The 20,086-nt window shown below is 36.8% G+C and overlaps 1 protein-coding gene across 3 annotated transcripts in view; it reads right to left on the bottom strand.

Annotated features, from left to right (window-relative positions):
- The window catches only part of LOC122799310 (period circadian protein homolog 1-like), a 439,191-nt gene that overhangs the window by 207,227 nt on the left and 211,878 nt on the right, over nt 1-20,086 (bottom strand). For all 3 annotated transcript variants that reach the window (XM_044068277.1, XM_044068278.1, XM_044068276.1), the window contains exon 11: nt 596-749. In XM_044068277.1, coding sequence (XP_043924212.1) covers nt 596-749 — 154 coding nt within the window. The remainder of the gene's footprint in view (nt 1-595; nt 750-20,086) is intronic.

The following is a 20,086-nucleotide window of genomic DNA, read 5'->3' on the forward strand; positions in this document are numbered from 1 at the left end:
TCTAATAATTAACATTTCCAAACCAAAAGATATTTCAAATGACAATTGACAACCTGAAAATCTTATTTTTTTTAAACTTCCAAAAATATAGAATGTCAGGCCATTTCTAAAGTCACACAAAACTGACAATGAAATATGTTACTTGTCATAAAAACAATTTCTATTTTGCATAATGTGAAGCCTGGTATCTATTTATCATAATCTTATGTCACTGTCTTCTGCAGAATCACTCTTTAGTTTAAGCAACTTTTAAAGAGATTATGGTTCCCAATTATGATTACATTTCCCATAATTTAGCATTTTCATATATATATATATATATATATATATATATATATATATATATAGATATATGTATGCATAAATGTATATATATTGTCATCAAGTAACTATAATAGAGCAGATGCAGGAACCATTCATTTGAAAAGGACACATTTTAGTTAAATAATGTAAAGCACCATGACACTAGACACAATATGAGACCAAATTCAATTAATTTCTACTAGTCAGTTTGTTGGTTCCAGCAGTTTGCTTTCTTAGCTGAACAATTTTCAATGCAGCCATGAAACTATAGTAACTTGCAGTTTGTACTTACTTGCAGACTTTGTGCCGTCCTATAATGAAAGATACCTTACGACTCCAAGGGTTAATGAAACTGGACCAGCTGGTATCTATGGTAACATACTCCCCATTCCGGGCACAGAAGCGGAGAGGGGAATGATCAAATGTCTGACCAGCACATTGCAAAACTAGAAAGCATAAAATACAGTTGTTTATTGGTATAAATATTTTCAAACTGCAAAAGTATATGTAGTTAAATGAATACTAAATATGTGTCAATAAGTATGTATTAAAAGGGGAAACACCTCTACAAACAGAAAACACATAGGAAGTCAATGCTATAAGATATAATGCAATAATAATAATTCAATCTAATGTATTAGAACACTGAATATATTTGCAGTTTGCTTATGTTATAAACACAAAGCTTCATAGTAGTAAAACTATTTAAACTATACTTTAATTTGCAAACATCAGAAACTTCTGTTCATAATGATGTAAATCATTATATTCATGTAACCTGATGAGTTATATCAGAGATGTCTGCAACCCAGCATGATTTTTAGTCCCTTTATGGCCACACAATCTCATTGTTACTATTGGTCCCTCATCCAATCCATACCATCTCATTTGTTGATCTTACTTTCCATCATCCTGGAATGCCATCTGACAGCCAATGATTCCACAGCAGGAGTTACTAGATTTTGCTTGATTCTGTCACCATCACTGTGTTGGCAAGCAGGCACAATGTAATGATGGGCATACTATGCTCAGCATGGCTGCCATATTTTACAAGCCCAGTATATCAATGACATTCTTCAAACAAACAGATGGGACCTCAAGTCACAGTCTTAGCCAAACAATGATATACTCAGGAGAACATCAGCCTTTATACTGCACTGTACTGTTAGCAATCCATCTAAATGGTGTGGGAACAGAACCCACAGCCTTCTGCACCAAAAGTGAACATGCATTTGCTGCACCACTAACACTGCAATAGCACACTGCTGTTTGTAAATTCCAGCACAACCCATGCCATTGGTTATGTATCACTGCTATTTTATCCACATCCTGGAAAAGATAATTTGTATGGACCTTTTAATAAATGATGTAATTAATAAATAATAAATAATAGTGCCATTAGTAAGACGCTGGCAAGAAATACAGTACTGTTTGACCAAATGGACAGACATATTAGGTCTCATTCCATTAAGAGTTTCTACCATTTTAATTTCATATGGTATACTTTTGCTCCCCACATTTAACTTAAAATAACTAATTGTGACTCAATGAACCTCAAAGTAAAATATGCTGGCAGTCAACAATTCTGTCTTCTTTGTCAGATAGTAGTGCTGTCTCTTGTATCTTGGACCTTCTAAACCTCACATCTATAAAAGTGTTAATGCCACTTCAGCATGAGATATCTACCAAAACTTAAGTATGAAAGGTGAGTTCTCATATTTAGGGCTGCAGTAAATTAATACAAATAAATGACAGCCATGCAAGTTCAGTTACAGAATAAGTTAAGGGCAGCAGTAATTTAATGCACAGCACAAACATCAGTAAAGGTTCAGATGAGTTTCTGTGTATATAGATGAATACAGTATAAATTTAGCATCTTTCATTTAACAGTAAATAAGAAATAAGCACTCATTGGTTAATTGTTCTGACAAGCCTCAAAGATGGCTTTTTAAGCTGCTCAGATTAATTTGTTTTACTCTGAAGATGTCTTTTTGTTTGCTATAGAGGTGAAAGCGCCAAATAATGAAGTGTAAAAAAGCATGCTTGTTCCAATTTGTGTGTGTGCGTGTGTGTGTGTGTGTGTGTGTGTGTGTGTGTGTGTGTGTGTGTGTGTGTGTGTGTGTGTGTGTGTGTGTGTGTGTGTGTGTGTGTGTGTGTGCGTGCACGTGTGTGTATGTTTTCAGTCTTCTTTTGAACACTCTGTTGTGTTATTTAAATGGATGGCCATCCTAACTGGGAAAAGCCAAAAGAAGAAGTTGTGTTATTTAAACATTTAGGTCAGCAATGATGATACTACCACCATTGCCTTTCTCTTGCCCCTTTAGAGATGGTAAGCCTATCATGCGCCAAACATTTTGCTTTGCATTATCCAGTTGTTACTTATTCTCAGATATAACTATGAAATCAGGATCGCTTCAAGATCTTATCATACACTGGGTTCAAGAAATGGGAAGGAACAACATATCTGGTGTTGATACTGAACTTCACACATAAGTGGCAATAAATGAAGCATAGCATATGGAATTGTTATCAAATAATAACATTATAACCACATCTATAAATGAACTAAAGTCAGATAATAATCATATTTAATAATAACACCCGTTGTTAACCAGATAGGCTCTCTGCACACAGTCCCTTTACAGGAGTGACCCAGGAGCAATATCGTGCTAAGTAACTTGTCTAAAGTTACACAGTAGGTAAATGAGGACTAAGGGGATCAAGCCCTGTATCACAAGAACTACAGGTCATAGCCATAATCCCCTCTGCCAACTGCCATACATAATACAGATTTTCTCTTTTATTTCATTGCTGATAATTGAGAAAAATGATAGATAATACTCTAATGCGAGTCAAATACTTGGATATCATGTAATCAGCACTAAAACAATCAACAACTCTAAATACACCAGAGTTGGGCAGCAGTTAGCATTCCTGCTTCACAATACTTGACTCTATAGTTAGCGCAGACTTAGCATGGCTGCTCTGTGTCTGAATGTGTTTCCCTTGGCTCTAGTTTCCTTGCACATTCCAAAGATGTGCAGATAGGTGAATTGGTGAGGATTGTTCTATATACAGTACACATGCGTGCGAGTGTGCGCGCACGCGTGTGTGTGTGTGTGTGTGTGTGTGTGTGTGTGTGTGTGTGTGTGTGTGTGTGTGTGTGTGTGCGTGTGTGTGTATGTGTGTGTTTGTCCATGCTAACACGAGTCTGTATGTGTGTGGTTACATGAGTTTGTGTGTGTGTGCTTGTGTTTGTGTTTCCTAATAACTTTCAGGACGAGTTATCTGTCTTACACACAGCAGGTGCTAGGATAAGTTTTAGATCTCCTGCAATCTTGGGCAGAAAAAAGAAAGGTTACAGGAAAAGAATAAATGAAAAAATTAATAAATGAATGATAATGAGCCAGATTCCAAAAGTCTTGCTCTCAATGTCCACGACACACTCTGGTATAAGGCCTATCTATAAAATAGACTTACACTGGGGACAAATTTCAAAAGACTGGCTCTTGGTGTAAGTGACTTTTTCTAGTGTTTTACACCAAAGGAAGTCACTTACACTGAGCAAGTCTTTTGGGGTCTGTCCCAGTGGGACAAAGACACACTGATAATTTTACAAATTAACATCATCATGAGGAAGCCTACTGTGTCAAGTGTTGCTATAACAATACTCAGAGCACCAAAGCAGAAAGATTGCTGTAACTGTGTGCTGAGTTAAGTTTGTTTTTTCATTGAGTTCTTACATTTTTTTTCTTTTTCCCTGAGTTAGTGTAACCATGGAATTGGTATATACAGACTTCGGGTGTTTTCCATGCAAAAACAATTTTGTGTGTGTTATACAACTCTATGTGTGTGACTCATTTATGATTTCAAAGCTTTCAGTTTCAGGGATTGTGGGAACAATTTTCTGTTTGTTGACATTATGGGAGGTGAGCTTGCATAGTAAATCCATCACCGTGCTTCAACAAGTTGCAGAAAATATTTTTAAAAATCAGTCTTTTTATAAGAGCAATCAACACTCAAACTGTGTTATTTTGAAAGAATACCACTCCATGAAGGTCAAAACACTTAGCTTCTCTTTGTCTCTTGATTCGCCCCAGGGCATATGTAATTATGTACATGTGTTATATTTTCTATGTAACCAGTCTGAACTACTGTTGTTGCTTACATTTATGTATTTTTGTTTGTGAGATGTTTGAATTTCAACCTGGCTGAGCCTGAAATTGGACGACATTGAACACTGTGCTATCCTGATAAACAAATATAAATACATAAATAAATTTAATAACGCATTATTTGCCGGGTCGTGATATTAAAGAACAGCCATCCAAATGTCAAGTTCTTCTTACCGTAGAGTACTTTTGCTTTTCATTAATCCATTCCCAAGAGTGCCATGTACAAACAAAATGGGATCTAAACAATTATCCCATTTTTTTTGTTTGAAACTGTTTTTGTTTGCCTTTTTGGGTGGAAAGTCACACTCTTTCCTTCGGTTATTTCTCTTATCATTTATTGCATTACACAGGCGATTCTAGTGCAGAAGGGGTAGGCTAGCATCAGCCATGCACTGTTTCAAAACTGTGAGAGTTATTAGGTAGACAACTGATTACATATTCAAAGAAGTCTTAAACCTTGATGCTAACTATGTATAACTCACAGATGGTCAGCTGGCCAGCTTTATATTCCAGCTGACTAGACTAGGTAAGAGCTACAGTTTTGAGAATGAAGAAAAACAAAGTCCTTCAGGCTTAAAATTCAAATACATCTGACCTGGACAGCTCTACACATATGCTAGTTTTACTCAGTGCTAACTGTTATCTCTTGGTTACACACCGGAAACTGGTTTACCATCTTTCTATGCAATACTTTCTGTAACATCTTGTGATTTCCTGCATTACAACATCTGTTGCATTATATGGGTAGACTTTACCTGAGGTAAGTCAGAGAGTAAGAGGGGAAAGGTTATATCTAAGGCACTAATTCTAGTAAATGGCCTGTGAAGTCCGTTAATGCATATGAAGCTAGCCATCTCAGTTTGTATAAAAACTACCAAGTAACAAGACAACCAGCTTCACACCTCAGCTGGAAACTGTGGCTTGAAACTATGAATAAAAAAATCACACTCTCCAAAGCCTGCACTGTGTAACAGATACATGCATGTATATGTGATAAAAAAGATATGGACATAGCTGGCTTTAGCCATCAGCGAACCCTGCAGTGTCTGGGAGTCCTCTAGTCCTGGGAATCTTATCTTGATATTTTGTTGCCTGTCAAACATGTTACAAAATATCTCTATAGCAATACCTTGTATTGCTAAAGAGCAGGTCATAAATGCGCTCTCTAAGGACAAAAAAAAAAAACAGCATCTATGGGACCTGATAACATCCCAGGCTGCATCCTACATGGGCTCCAACAAGAGTTAGCAACACCACTAGGTACTCTTTTCAATCATAGTCTAAGCATCAGCTTCATCCCAGCTGAATGGAAAATGACCACTATTATTCCCTTGCACAAAGGTGGTGCTTCCACTGACCCCAGGAACTATAGACCTATTAGCCTGACTAGCCTTATCTGCAAGGCCATGGAACAAATCATCATGGACCTTATCAACAAAGATAAAGGTAATCTCCAGACACTTGATACTACTCAGTTTGGATTTGTCAAAGGGAGATCATGTCTGTTAAACCTGGTGAATCTCTTCGAGACAGTCACCAAGATCTTGGACCAGAAGATAACTGTGCATACACCCTACCTAGACTTAGCCAAGGCTTTTGAAACTATCCCTCACTCTGGCATCATTGACTAAGTCACCCAGCTAAGTATCAACCCTTATATAATTAGATGGGTTGCTAACTGGCTCACCGATAGAACTCACATAATCAAAATAGGGGAATCCACCTCCAACAGCGGACCTTTAACCAGTGCTGTTCCACAGGGATCAAGTCCTGGGACCTCTACTGTTTGGAATCTTGGTGTAAGTGACACAACCAAAACAAAAAGTCTGCGGCTGACAAAGTTTGCTGATGACTGCAAACTGGCAGCGGTCAAAGAATTTCCAAATGATGCCAACATCCTACAAGAGGGTCTTACACAAACATATGATTGGTGCAAATGTCATGGCCTTAAGCTCAATGCAAAAAAATGTATTATCATCCTTTCAGTAAAAGTGATGCTCCTGCTAGCTACCACATCAATAGCAACACCCTAAGTATGCACTCAGTGGTGAGAGACCTGGGCACACAGGTTGACAGCAACCTTACCTTTGATCACCATGTCTTCACAGTGGTAAGAGTGGCATTCTATATTGTTTATGTCATATGTAAGGGCATTTCCTCAAAAAAAAAAAGAAGTTATAACCTCCCTATACTCTTCCCTCATCAGGTCAATAATCGAGTACAATGCCCTTTTGGTATGCACCTTTCCAAACACCTGCAGCAATTGGAGAGACCACAAAGGTTCCTCACAGGAAAATTTAAGGTCTTCAGCATCTGTCCTATGTGCATTGTCTGAAATCACTGTCACTTTATTCTGTTTCACGCAGACTACTCAGAGGTGATCTCTGCCTTGCATGTAAGGTAATCTCTGACTCTGCTTTATTGGAAATGCTGCATATCTGCAAGTCAAATGGTACATGGGTACCCGCTCTAAATACCTTAACCTGGTATGTGGCATTAATAGAACCGGTTGGAGGGACAGATTTGTCTCCCATGGGTTACTACACCTTTGGAATAGACTCCCATTTCATGTCAAACAGAATACCTCTTTGGCCCTCTTCTAACGCAATCTGGATGATTGGATGGGTAACCATAAATTCACCATGGGGGTTTCATCTGTGTCCCTCTTGGATAGGGGCAATAGGGGCTGATCAGGGAAATAAGGGTAGAACTTGACTAGGCTTTAAGGGCCCAAGAGCCATTAGCCTAGTAACTTCCTATCATCATCAACATCATTTTCTTTTGGCTGTTCCCGTCAGGGCACAGCAGATCAACTGTTTCCATTTCTTCCTGTCCTCTGCCTCTTGCTCTGTCATACCAACCACCTGCATGTCCTCTCTCACCACATCCATAAACCTTATCTTAGGCCTTCCTCTTTTCCTGTTACCTGGTAGCTTCATCCTTAGCATCTTTTTCCCAATATACTCAGCACCCCTCCTCAGCACATGTCCAAACTAATGTAATCTTGCCTCTCTGGCTTTGTCTCCAAACCTTCCAACCTGGGCTGACCCTCTAATATACTTATTCCAAATCCTGTCCACCCTCATCACACCCAGTGCAAATTTTAACATCTTTAACTCTGCCACATCCAGCTCAAACTCCTGCCTTTTTGTCAATGCCACTGTCTCCAACCCATATAACATAGCTGGTCTCACTACCCTCTTGTAGACCTTCCCTTTCACTCTTACTGGTACTCGTCTGTCACAAATCACTCCTGACACTCTTCTCCACCCACTCCATCCTGCCTGTACTCTCTTCTTCACCTCTCTTCCACACTCACCGTTACTCTGAACTATTGACCCCAAGTATTTAACCTCATCCACCTTCACCACCTCTACTCCTTGCATCCTCAACATTCCTCTATCCCCCCTCTCATTCACACACATAAATTCTGTCTTAGTCCTGATGACCTTCATTTCTCTTCTCTCTAGAGCATATCTCCATCGCTCCAGGGTCTCCTCCACCTGTTCCCTACTCTCACTACAGATCACAATGTCATCTGCAAACATCATAGTCCACGGGGACTCCTAACTTCCTATGATCCTGTCAAACCAACAAAAGCTAGTACAGCAATTTTGTGTACTTAATAAACCAGCTGAGTAATTATAACTCTTAATATTTTACCACTGATATGTAGCCCCTGGCTTAGTTAAATTCTGCTGGTTGACATTCTTTCCACTAAGATTAACAACACAGCCAGCTTTATGCATCTGCAATCCATTTGGTTGCAGGGAAGCCCCTTAATTAAACTAGTATTTCTATGGCATATCAAAAACCACAAAGTCCAAAGTCCAAAAACAGTGAAAGGGAAACTACGAAGAAAAGGCCAACGTTCCAAGCACTTTAATAAAAATCCACAAAAAACACCAACACACTCTTTCTTCTCTAGCACCTCGGCTATAAGCCTTTAATAGAGTACACAGAACTCCCCACCTGACTTCTCTTTTATACATCATTAATCAATTACACAATTAGCATTTTACATCATTTGTAAAAAAAAAAAAAAAACCCTTCCAGCTTTCTTTAAAAAGATATTTCATAAAAAAATACCTCCAGTTACATTCTCTAGTCATTCCATTAGGCACCAACATATCAAACTTTAAAATAAAAATAGATTCCTTTCTCCTCAACTCGTTCTTAATATTATTATATTTTTACCATTAAAATGTATTTTTTCCAGGACTGTAACTTGTAATCCGGTGATGTCACCTTTATGTGCACAATAAAAATTTGTAGCAACTGGGCTTACTTCACTTTTCTTTCTCACATCTCTCGTATGTTCCCTTATTCTAGTTGCTAAACTTCTCTTAGTTTCCCCAATGTAATATTTCTCACAGGGACATTTTATTGTGTAAATAACTCCCTCACTATTACAACTAAAACTACTCTGTGGCTGAAATTTTCTTCCATTTATTAGTGGAAAAGTATCAACCACATGTTCACATACTACACATGTTCCACAAGGAAAAGTTCCTACACTTTTTATATCCACTTGTCTCAATACTACTGGCATATCAAATCTACCATGCACTAAGAAATCTCTTAGCTTTCTATCTCTCATATATGAAATTCTTAGTTGCTTATTTTTCAAAAAACAGTCTATCATCCTTACCTAACATTTCCCAGCAATGTTTTACTACTTCTACCAATTGCCTAGTAAATAAAGTATATTTTGTAACAAAATACATCAAATTATTCTGATCATCCTCTACTTTCTCCTCATTCCTTTGTCACTCCCAAATTCTCCTTCCCCAGAAATATCCAGATTATTTTTCACTCTTTCCAGTCAATATCCTATTTTTTATTACATTTATTAAATTCAAACTATACCCTCTCTCTGTAAACATCCTAGCTGTCCTATCCATCTCTTCACTACATTCACCTTTGTAATCTAAGAAACTCCCTCTTAAGGACAGATTCAATAACATGCAGAGGATGGCAGCTACTAGCATGAAGAATATAATCAAAATTATCAAACTTTCTATGAATTCTGGTTTTAATAGAACTATTCCTTTTTCCTTCTAATATCATATCTAAATAAATAACTTGATGTCCCACCTGTAACCCATCAAACCCTATTTTGAACTTATTTTCATGTAAACTCGTCACAAAATCTGAAACTTTTTCTCGCCCACCATTACACACAAAAATTAAATCATCTACATATCGAAAATATTTTAACACATGGCCCTTAAAGAATTTATTCTGATACATATAAATCTTTTCAAAATAGCCCATGAATAAATTTGCATGCATAGGAGCAAAATTTGCTCCCACTGCTTTGCCCTTAAGCTGTTTATATAACTCACAATTAAATTCAAAAATATTATTCTGTAAATGGAAAAAATCCAGAATATAATGTGTACTGTGACTAGCCCCTAAAAAATGTAGTATTGCTTCCAAACCATGCGTATGCTCAATATTGGTATATAGACTTATAACATCTAAAACTATAAGATAACTATCATCCTGCCACTTTCTTTTAATTTCTTAAAAGATCATAAGAATTTTCAATACACAATGGTAATTTTACAACTTGTGGCATCACAAATTGGTGAAGAAAACAAGAAATGTGTGTAAGTATCCACATGCTGACACTATTGGGAGCCCACCACTCAAACTTTTATGAATTTTAGACAGACAAAAAATTGTGCCATTTTGCATTCCTTATCATTAAACACGTTCTGTACATTATGCAAGGAAATCTAATTTAGCCTTAAAGTCCTTATGTAATAAATCCTTGTATTCATCCATAGCTCTAAAATACACTTCCTCTGTGATTTTTTTCATATCCATTCTCATTATTCAAATGTTTATAGCACATTTGTAGATACTGGGAATAATAAAGAACAACTAACTTGCCTCACTTATCTGAAGGCTTAAATATTAAATCTTTTCTACAACTAGGATTTTGTAAATTCTTCTACTCCTCTTTAGTTAAATTATATACAATTTCACTTTTTTCTTGCAAAAGCTGCTATATTCCCTTTCTATACAATATTTTAATATAGCTGAAAAGTGCTGAATGGTATCATTCTTAAAAGGGGGAATAAAAGTACTTTCATATGGTACTTTCCTTGTGTCAAATCTATTGTAAGCATTAACATCCATATCTTATACACAGGAATAAAAATTGCTATGGCATATGTTTGTTTGTATGTGTAAAAATATCACTGATTTTTATCTGACCACATGCCCAATAATGCTGGGACACATATATTATTGTTCTGTGTAAAAGGAGAAATGCAGTTAACAAATAACTGTCTTTCAAAAGTAATGCACAGAACATATCACACAACATTCAGGCACATAGATATTTTAGGAGTTTGGTGGCTCCCTCTTCTCAGACTATAGAAATGGATTTTAACTTGGACATAATGATGGCTTCTGCTCTCAACTGCACCCATTTTAAAATAAGCTCTGTCCAGATATGTGCATACAGATAATGTATATAGATTTTTGTGAGGGGGGGGCTGGTAATTGTGTGGTCATTACTTTAATTTTCATCACAGTCAAATCTTAGAAGTGTGCACAGGAGGTCATTATAGCTTGTGGGGACAAGTGTGGCCATTGTTTCTTTTACTTTTCTCACAGACCTCAGAGCAGGGGTGTAGCTAGGATTTTCAAATTTGTACTGACAGCTCTCAAACTGCTACCCCCCTCCCCAGCCAAGCTACGGCCATTCTCGTAATTCACGATTCGCTCTTTTAGTGTCGATGAAGAGGCATTCGCTGTAATGCCTCTTCAGTAATATAATATAAATTCACTCAAACTCGGTTCCTTGAATTGAAAATTAACCTGAAATGTCAGTTCTTTGAAAAATGCAGCATGGTAGTTGGGCTAGAGACTTTATGCTTTTGTTTTCTGTAACTAAGGTACAGGTTTTGAGCTTGAGTAAATTACTAACCACCTGCTACCACTAACTAGGATGTTTCATTCACACACACCCCTACCTACCTCTTAGTGCAAGAAATACGGACAAAGCCTAAAATAAACAGGGACAGATATTAAATAATGTTCTTGTGAACTTAGAAAGTTGCTAGAATAACAGGATTTGTGCTAGTATGAATTTTTCTAAAGGACACGAAGTCTGAAGCTCAAATGTCTGTCATTATTTAGCAACTTCAGCCTTCAATGATTTTCTAGAAAAATCACAACATTTATGAGGAACAGACAAAAAATATGGGGCAAAAATCTGGACATTCTGCAAAATGTGGACAGTTGAGAGGTATGCTACCTACCACACACACACACACACACACACACACACACACACACACACACACACACACACCTCTCACAGCAACAAACTCATAAATAAAACTGAGGCAAAGGCCCAAAAATAAGGAAATTTTTTTAAAATATTGCTCTTATAAACTTAGAAAGATAATAGAATAGTAGTAGGTCTTGCATCAGTACGAATTTTCTGAAAGGTATGAAATCTGAAACTGAAATGTCTGCATTATTTTCTAACTTCAGTCTTTAACAATTTGCCACTAATTTGCCAGAAAACTGCAATTTTATGAAAAACGGACCAAAAATGTGATGCAAAAATATAAAATTGCCAGACAATACAGCTGGGAACCTGGAGGGACACCATTTTAATATGAGCACAGTTAACTTAGAGCAGCTGACAAAATTAGAGAATCTACATGCATTTCTGAAATAAAAGTAATGTATAACTCTGATCATTACAGTTATTTATAAAAATAAAGTAAACCCTCTATGTTTTCTTCCAAAATTGCTATTTTGTGGAGGGATCATTAGGGGAAGAGCAACATTTTGAGCCAAAATCAGGGACAGTTGAGGTTTGGCTATGCCAAATTCTATAAAGCAATTTATTTGCATGTACCTCTCAACCTGTTAATGCAATAAATCTGGACAAGGCCAAATATATTGAGGCAACATATAAACAGTACTAAAAATTGCTCTTGTATAAACTGGGACAGTTGATAGAACAGGTCTTATTTTAGCATGCATTTTTCTCGAGGTTATAAAGTCTGAAACTAGTGTGTCATTATTTAGTGACTTAATTCCTAAATCATTTGCCAGAAAACCACAAATTGAGGAACAAACCAAAACTAAGAAGCAAAAAATCTATTCATTCTTTGAAAATCTGGACAGTTGGGAGGTATAGTTCAGCTGGGGCTGTCTAAGTTTGCCGCCCTTCCCCCTCACAAAACCATGGTCAAATGCAGCCTCCCCCTGCAGTCATTCCAATGATCCATTACTTTGCTATTTCACTCCATTTACCATAAACACTAATGTACATACTGATTTACTTCTATGATGATTTAAACTTCATTTGAAAGTTTTATTTTGCATTTTACAGCACAAACACTAAGACATCTGCTAAACAAACTTGGCATTAAAACTTCTCTGCCCTTGAAACTCACATTCATTGAAACAACATTAAAACCCACATTCAAAGAAAAATACATTTTACCCGTGGCAGATAAAAATTAATTCTGTGCTGTTTTTAAATCATAGGCCCCTTGCATATGAAAAATACATGTGCTCTTTGATACACCTTCCTATTGTTTTGAACATTTTTCCAGTAAACAATGAAACAAAACTGCCCAATTCAGAACATTTCCATCATAAAAGTCTAGTCAAACTTTTACAGTCCACCATTATCAGTAAATAATATGCACAATCTCTGAAGTAGTAAAAAAAGTCATCTAAATAATTCCACGTTAAATAAATCTAACTAATGAAGAGGTTGCTGCTAGCAATCACCTTTATATTTCATGACTTCACCGAAAAATAAAGTGTCTGAATCTTGTAACCTAAATAAAGCATTGCAATAACTTCTTCTAACAATTTGAAAACTCCATAACATATGTACAAAAATAGTATAACTCCTAGACACGTCATCCCTTACCCTTCTTATAAAAATCCATTCTTCTCCTATTGAAATATAATAAAATATGGTTCAGTTTAACCACCGCACTGTTTACTAAATATATAGTATTGTGAAACTTTTTGATAGCAGCCTTATCATTGCTGCATTCCAAAATTCAATACACCACAAGGAATACAATCATATAAGGCGAGAGGTATGGGAAAAAGAAAGATACCATTTTACATGATAGCCTGATACATATAATATACAAAATGTATTTTATCTAAATGTGACTATGAATTGTTTAAAGAATGGATATGAGAGATATCATTCCATGTGTGCCTATAACATCTTATACCAGCATTTCTCAAATTTTTCCCAGTGAGCCTATATAAAAAAAACCCTAGCCCCAACTGCATTGAGATCATCTTAATTGGTAAGCAGGCTGGTTGATTCAATGATACATAACATGACCTTGCTGTTGCACGTTACAGATTGTCCTTCTAAAATAAAATAAAACAAAAGCATCATTTTACACATTAGACCATTAAATGTGTGTCCATACTTTCATAATTTGGGCATAACTTTATATTCAAGCTCACGGAGAGTATTTGACAATGTTCTGTTACATAACAGCATATCACATACAATATAAGGTAGTCTGCATTTGAAGTAAGCCCAGAACTAAGCTGTCAGAACTAAGCTGTTTTTCTCTTACACACACTTACACACACACACACACACACACACACACACACACACACACACACACACACACACACACTTCATATTACTCACCAACCCTCGGTTCTTCTAACTAATGTCCTTGAAGCTGCTTCCCGCTCGTACATCCAACATAATGCTTGAATCCACCTCCCGCTCGCCTCGTACTAATGTCCTTGAAGCTGCTTCGACCTCCCGCTCGATAATGCTTGAATCCAACCCTCGGTTAAATAAAGTCCTTGTTGAAGCTGCTTCGACCTCCCGCTCATGTACAAAACGCTTGAATCCTCCCGCTTGAAAACGGCCAGAAATACATGCGCGGTGAGCTTCCGACGTCATCGTGTAATAAAGCGCGAAAAAGTGAAACTTTAAAAAGCTACCCCCTTCTAAATAAGTTGTACTGAAATCAGTACACTGCGTATGCCTCCCGACGTCCCTGCCTCAGAGGTATACAAAGAAGGTTACAATACCTTGAGTAGGAAAAGTGTACTGTCTAGGATCAACAAAGTGGGGCAATATTGTACTTGAGGGCCTCACCAGATGCGCAGTAGCAAGCCCCACCCAAAACCCACCCCGTGATATGTCATTCATGAATATGCATTCCCTCTGAACGTACAACAAAATGTAAAAAAGAAAAAAATACTTTCACAAGGGGAGTCCTTACAAGTACAATATCACCAAAAAATGATTACATCTGTACTTATTCTGAATACAGTTATTTTATTAATACATTGTGCTCCACATTGTGACTCCGAGGAGGAAGCGTTAGGTAAGATTGTGGTAGTTTCTTTCTACGCTCTTATGTAGTAAGCCTGAAAGTGTGGTAGGCATTAAAACTTTACACTGATGGAGTGCTTTCATTGAAAGTTAGGTAGATCTCCATAACGATGCATATTTCATTGTTTTACAGGATAAGAAATGCTAGCAGAGAGAGGAGTTTATTTGTTGAGGCTCCTAGCACTGAGCAGTAATACATTTGTAGTATCACAATTCTGTTTTGTTATGCTGGAAGCTTTAGAAGACTGACATTACCTAAAAAAGTCACTATGGGGGTAGAGAGGGATTTAGCCAATATACAAATGCCTTGAGGGGATAGGTGTAGGCCATCTCTGGCAAAGCAGTTAGAACTGTATACCATCTACACCAAGGCAAATATATGTTGTATGTGATTAGAATGACACCCTAAGCTAAGCTAATTGTTGAAGTCCATAATCTTTTGATGGTACTGCAGCATCATTCTTGGTGATGGTAAAATTCAGTTCAAGACTAGGTTCATACCTGCCTTAGACACATATTCTGAAAGCTCCATCAGGACTCTCTTCATATGGTCAAGGGAGGTATTTAATAACTCATTTACACCTATGTGCACTATGCCTGTATCTTATGTGTACTTAAGGTGCAGAGACTCCAACAATCATGGGATATGGAGAATCCTGGTACCTAACAGATATTTGACCATGACCTTCTCCTTGCACAGCTGGTGAGAGGTGGATTGGTGTCTCACTATGGAGTCATCTTTGACTATGATACTGGACTGTAAGGAGGTTTGTCTTGAGGGCTTTTGAATTAAATTAACATGACTCTTAGATATATGCTTCATGGTGGTTGCTGTCTTTGTTGGGTGTTTGCTCATAGTTTCATAGGTGAATACTAGGCTAACTGCCCTGAGGAGCTGTTTTAAGCCAAGCCTATATCCCAAGGTAAGAATCAAACCCTGTAACCTCTGTCTATGAGGTGAAGATCTTAACTATTATAAAAAAAACTGACAGGGGATATGTTTCTATGCCAAAATGCAGGATTGAACCAGGGAGCTTTAGCTCTTCAGTCTAACACTCCCAACTAAGCTATTTTGGCTCATTTATGAAGTTGCTGAGTACTTGCTTCTTAGGTTACAATTATTAGACCTTTTTGTTTTAGATGGGGGTACTTTTAAGAGCCCCAGCATATGTAGGCCTATGTATTTGGTCTGAATTGTGTGTGATGGGTTTAGTGTGGTGTTCTGTGGTACTGACAATCTGCTTGCTATTTGTAGTGGCTTCTTGCAAGAGTTTTGTCCCAATAATATTATATAACTACATCTCTCACACACTGTGTCAGTTTGTTTATGTAGCAGATGTTTGTCAGCAAACGAGGCAATTGCTATATTGTCTCAGTATGTCCATTTCAACCAAGATGGTCAGAAGTGCAAATCCATGGTGCTAGATGCTTACTGTTGTGAGCTAAAGGGAGAATAGTGCCTAAGTGGTGTGGAGTTGATTTAGAGAATGCTGTCTGTCTCATAGAGCAATCTAAGTCTTCACACCCAGAGCAATGTGCCTCTTAGCACAAAACCAGAATGATGTCATGCAACTAGTGAGCAATAGAGACAGAGACAGCAAGATAATTTGTCTCAGACTTAAGGTCTTGAGTTGGAGTATGCTAATAATGTGTGAATAGAGAAAATTTGGTGTGAGCACCAACACCAGTAAGCAGTAAATAAGATGACCTTTGACATGCAGAGATGTACCACTGCTTAACTCTGTGGTTTATACAGCTATAACTAAGGTTCCTAAAAGAGAATTAAAACATGAAAGCACCTGCATTTGTCAAGTACATTATTGTGCAGTGCTGGACAGAGCATCACCACCCACTGTTAAGCTGAGTGGAAAAGTGAAAGAACCAATGGTAGAACTCCAGCCAATGTTGTCTACCCCTCAAAAATAGCAGCAAATTATTCCCAGCCACCAAATAACCACGACTGCTCTGAGCAAGTTTACACTTAGACTAGAAAACTAAATGAAAACATGTAAGATTAAGTTGTAAAAGTAAGAAAAACAGTGGAAAGTTACAGAGAAAACACTTGTATTAGTTAAATGGAATTGTTATCTAATGAATTTGCAAAGGAAAACACTCAGTGTAACAAAATGTTGGCTCTATTAGCTACACAAGCAACCAGAGAACTGAGAAATGCACCCTATCAGCTATTTTAGCTAAGCTGTAGTTTAATTTAAAAATAAGTGTGCAAAATCACAGGAAGAAAATTACATATTAATTGGAAGGGGTTGCAACAGCCAGGACATTTTAGTTGCTCTATACAATTGGAATGTTTTTGAAATTAATTTACTATCAAACTTGATCCAGTTAGTACTACACATGAAGGAAATGTGTATTTTTGTCTTAGGATCATATTATATTAGTCAAAATTAATAATTCAAATAACATTCCTGCCAGAAGATATCTCAACAGACCACTTGAAAGAGGTCAGTTTCCAAAACTACAGGGCAGCAGACCATTTTACAAAGAAGTAAGAACCACCAAAAAAAAAAAAAACACCAAAAAAAAAAAAAAAAAAAAAAAAGAAAATTATTAAACAACAACCAACCACAAATTGAGAACAAAGGCAGTTCATTAAAAGACTTTTTAATAGTTTTTTCTTTTAATAAACTTTGTTTTCATTTTACAAAGCAGGATTTCCAGAAGATAATGCCATCCATACCATAGGTATCTATAAAGCAGATAATGTTGTGTCTTTGGGCTTTTCCCGGTTAGGGGTCACCACAGCAGAACTCCAGTCCGCTAATGATTGGCAGATAGATTTTTACGTGCCGAGTTGCCAGCCCTGATGCACAACCTTCAACGAAGGTACGCCCATTCACGCATGTCTCCACACAGAAGATGCTCTAGCTGAGAATCGAACTGGACAGCGTCTTATTTTGAGGCGACAATGCTACCGCAGCACCACCACCGCAGTACAAATAATATGGATGAGAAAGTAGACTAGCTACAAAATTTTGATAAACACTTTGTATTTTAAAAACTATGATCCAACAACAGAATGCTCATGTTGACAGAATAGAAACAAGTTTAAATGACATTGACAAAATACTGTATGAGCAAGAAAACCACAATGACGTTTTTCTAAAACAAAATAACTGGATATTGAGTAATGTGGCTGATCTAGAAAACCAGGACAGAAGTAGTAATACAAGAATATATGGTGTACCCAAGAAAACAGAATGGAGAAAATATGGTTAATTTCCTCACCAGCTGGATTCCAAAAGTGTTCAACTTTTAAGAGGGCTTATGCTATAAAGACAGCCCATAATAGAGTTCCCAACAAAACATCCAGTTAAGGAAGGAGTCCATCCCAGGTCTATAACTATTAAATTCATCTCCCATCTAGATAAAGAGCTTGCTATTAGAACTGCTTGGTCAAATCCTTCTCTGAAATTTGGTAGTTGTGTCATCAGATTTGATAATGACTATTCTCAGAAAGGGTCTATATTCCTTTGTTCCTATATTCCTAAATTCAGTGAACGACCATTCATTGAACATAAATCAGTGAATGGCCATTCATCGAAAATTCACTTCAGCAAATGTTTTTCACACAGAACTAAGTTAGTTGTCCAGCATTAGGAAATTTGTCCTTTCCCTCACTCTAGTGCAATCTTGGAGTTGGTATATATAATTGGGGGGGGGGGGTGCCCCCCACCTTGTTGGGTTTGATTAAGTGCGGTGTGTGTTATCATCAGAATGTTCAACAAGAACTTCATTTCCCTGAGGAAAATGTTCAGTGATGTGAACGTTCAATGAATGGCCATTCACTGATTTGTGCTCGATGAATGGCTGTTTGTTTATTTGTCTTCGATGAATGGCCGTTCACGGAAGTTAGTTTTCGACAAAGTAATATAGACCCTCTCAGAAAGTAATGGAAAATGGCAGGCACTTACCACTGCAAACAGTCCCTAAAATGTGTTATTATATGCCACACTTTATTTCCAGCAATATTAAGAATCTTTGTATCAGAAAGAGCAAGTACTTTTGACTCTTTAGAAGATGTACTTTCCTTTCTAAAAATCATCAGTCTTGAGGAAGAAGTGGGATAGAGCCATTCAACCATAAAAAGACAAGCAGGGAGACTAGGATGAAAGATGGAAGAAAGACTGTTCCAACAAAAAGAAAAAGACTGATAAAAATGGGGCATTAATACAATTTATCTGAAGAAAGTATACTTTTTGTCTTTCCAGTAATATAGATACAGAAACATCACACAAGTCTGTATGTATCTGGACTTCAATGTTATATTATTATCCATTCTCAATGAGAATTTAATATGCAGGTCTTATGAAAAAATATTTATTTAATTGGTCATCTTAAATGCAATAAAGATTTTTAAATTGTGTCATTTATTTTCTTAGGACAATGACTCTGTAAATCAGAAATTGGTTCACAAGCTCCACCTTAGGTAAATTTGCTATGCATAATGTTTGGCTTACAGGTGTATGACACTTATCAGATAAAATATATTTACTTTACATTTTAGTATATTCTGTCATGTAAAAATATATATGGTTTCACAGCAATTTATATATTTTTCTTTTAAAAATACAGTATTACAGTCATCATACTATTTCTTGAAGCAATTTAAATATTTAATTATTTAATATGCAAATCTAGTCATTACTATTAATTTGCTTGGCATAGTTTTCTTGATTTATAGGACCATATGATCATTGGATCATAGCAAATACAACAGTCTTGTGACCATTTATGTTTTGCCAGTACCCATCCTTAGACCATACCTCCTGTTTCAAAGAGAGCTGGCTCAATCAAGCCAGGGTTGAGTTTGTGGATACTCATCCAATCATCCAGTTCCTATCTGAAGGAAAATAATGGATCACACTGCTTTACATATACTTAACTTATACTAGGACTCTATTCCAGAGTTGGGGAAGGTGTTGTGTAATGGACATTATATTCCCATCATGTATTATTTATCTGATGGTAAAGCTTTAGATCCCTGGTTCTAGTAATTTGAGAACTATTTTGTTTGTAGAGATACAAGAGATCCAGGCCAACTGGTTCCTTATTGACACAGAAAGCAAGGCACGGATCTTCTCTCAGGAGTCTGTAAGATAATAAGTAAAGGGACAGTGCCTCCAGTCTTTTCTGGTAGTTTAGGGTTTTTAAGCCAGAGATCTTAGTTAGGAGTCTATAGGGTCTTTCTGGTTGTTTGATATGT

This window comes from Protopterus annectens, chromosome 4.part0 (assembly GCF_019279795.1).
Source record: "Protopterus annectens isolate FY-2018-M chromosome 4.part0, PAN1.0, whole genome shotgun sequence".
Taxonomy (NCBI): Eukaryota; Metazoa; Chordata; order Ceratodontiformes; family Protopteridae; genus Protopterus; species Protopterus annectens.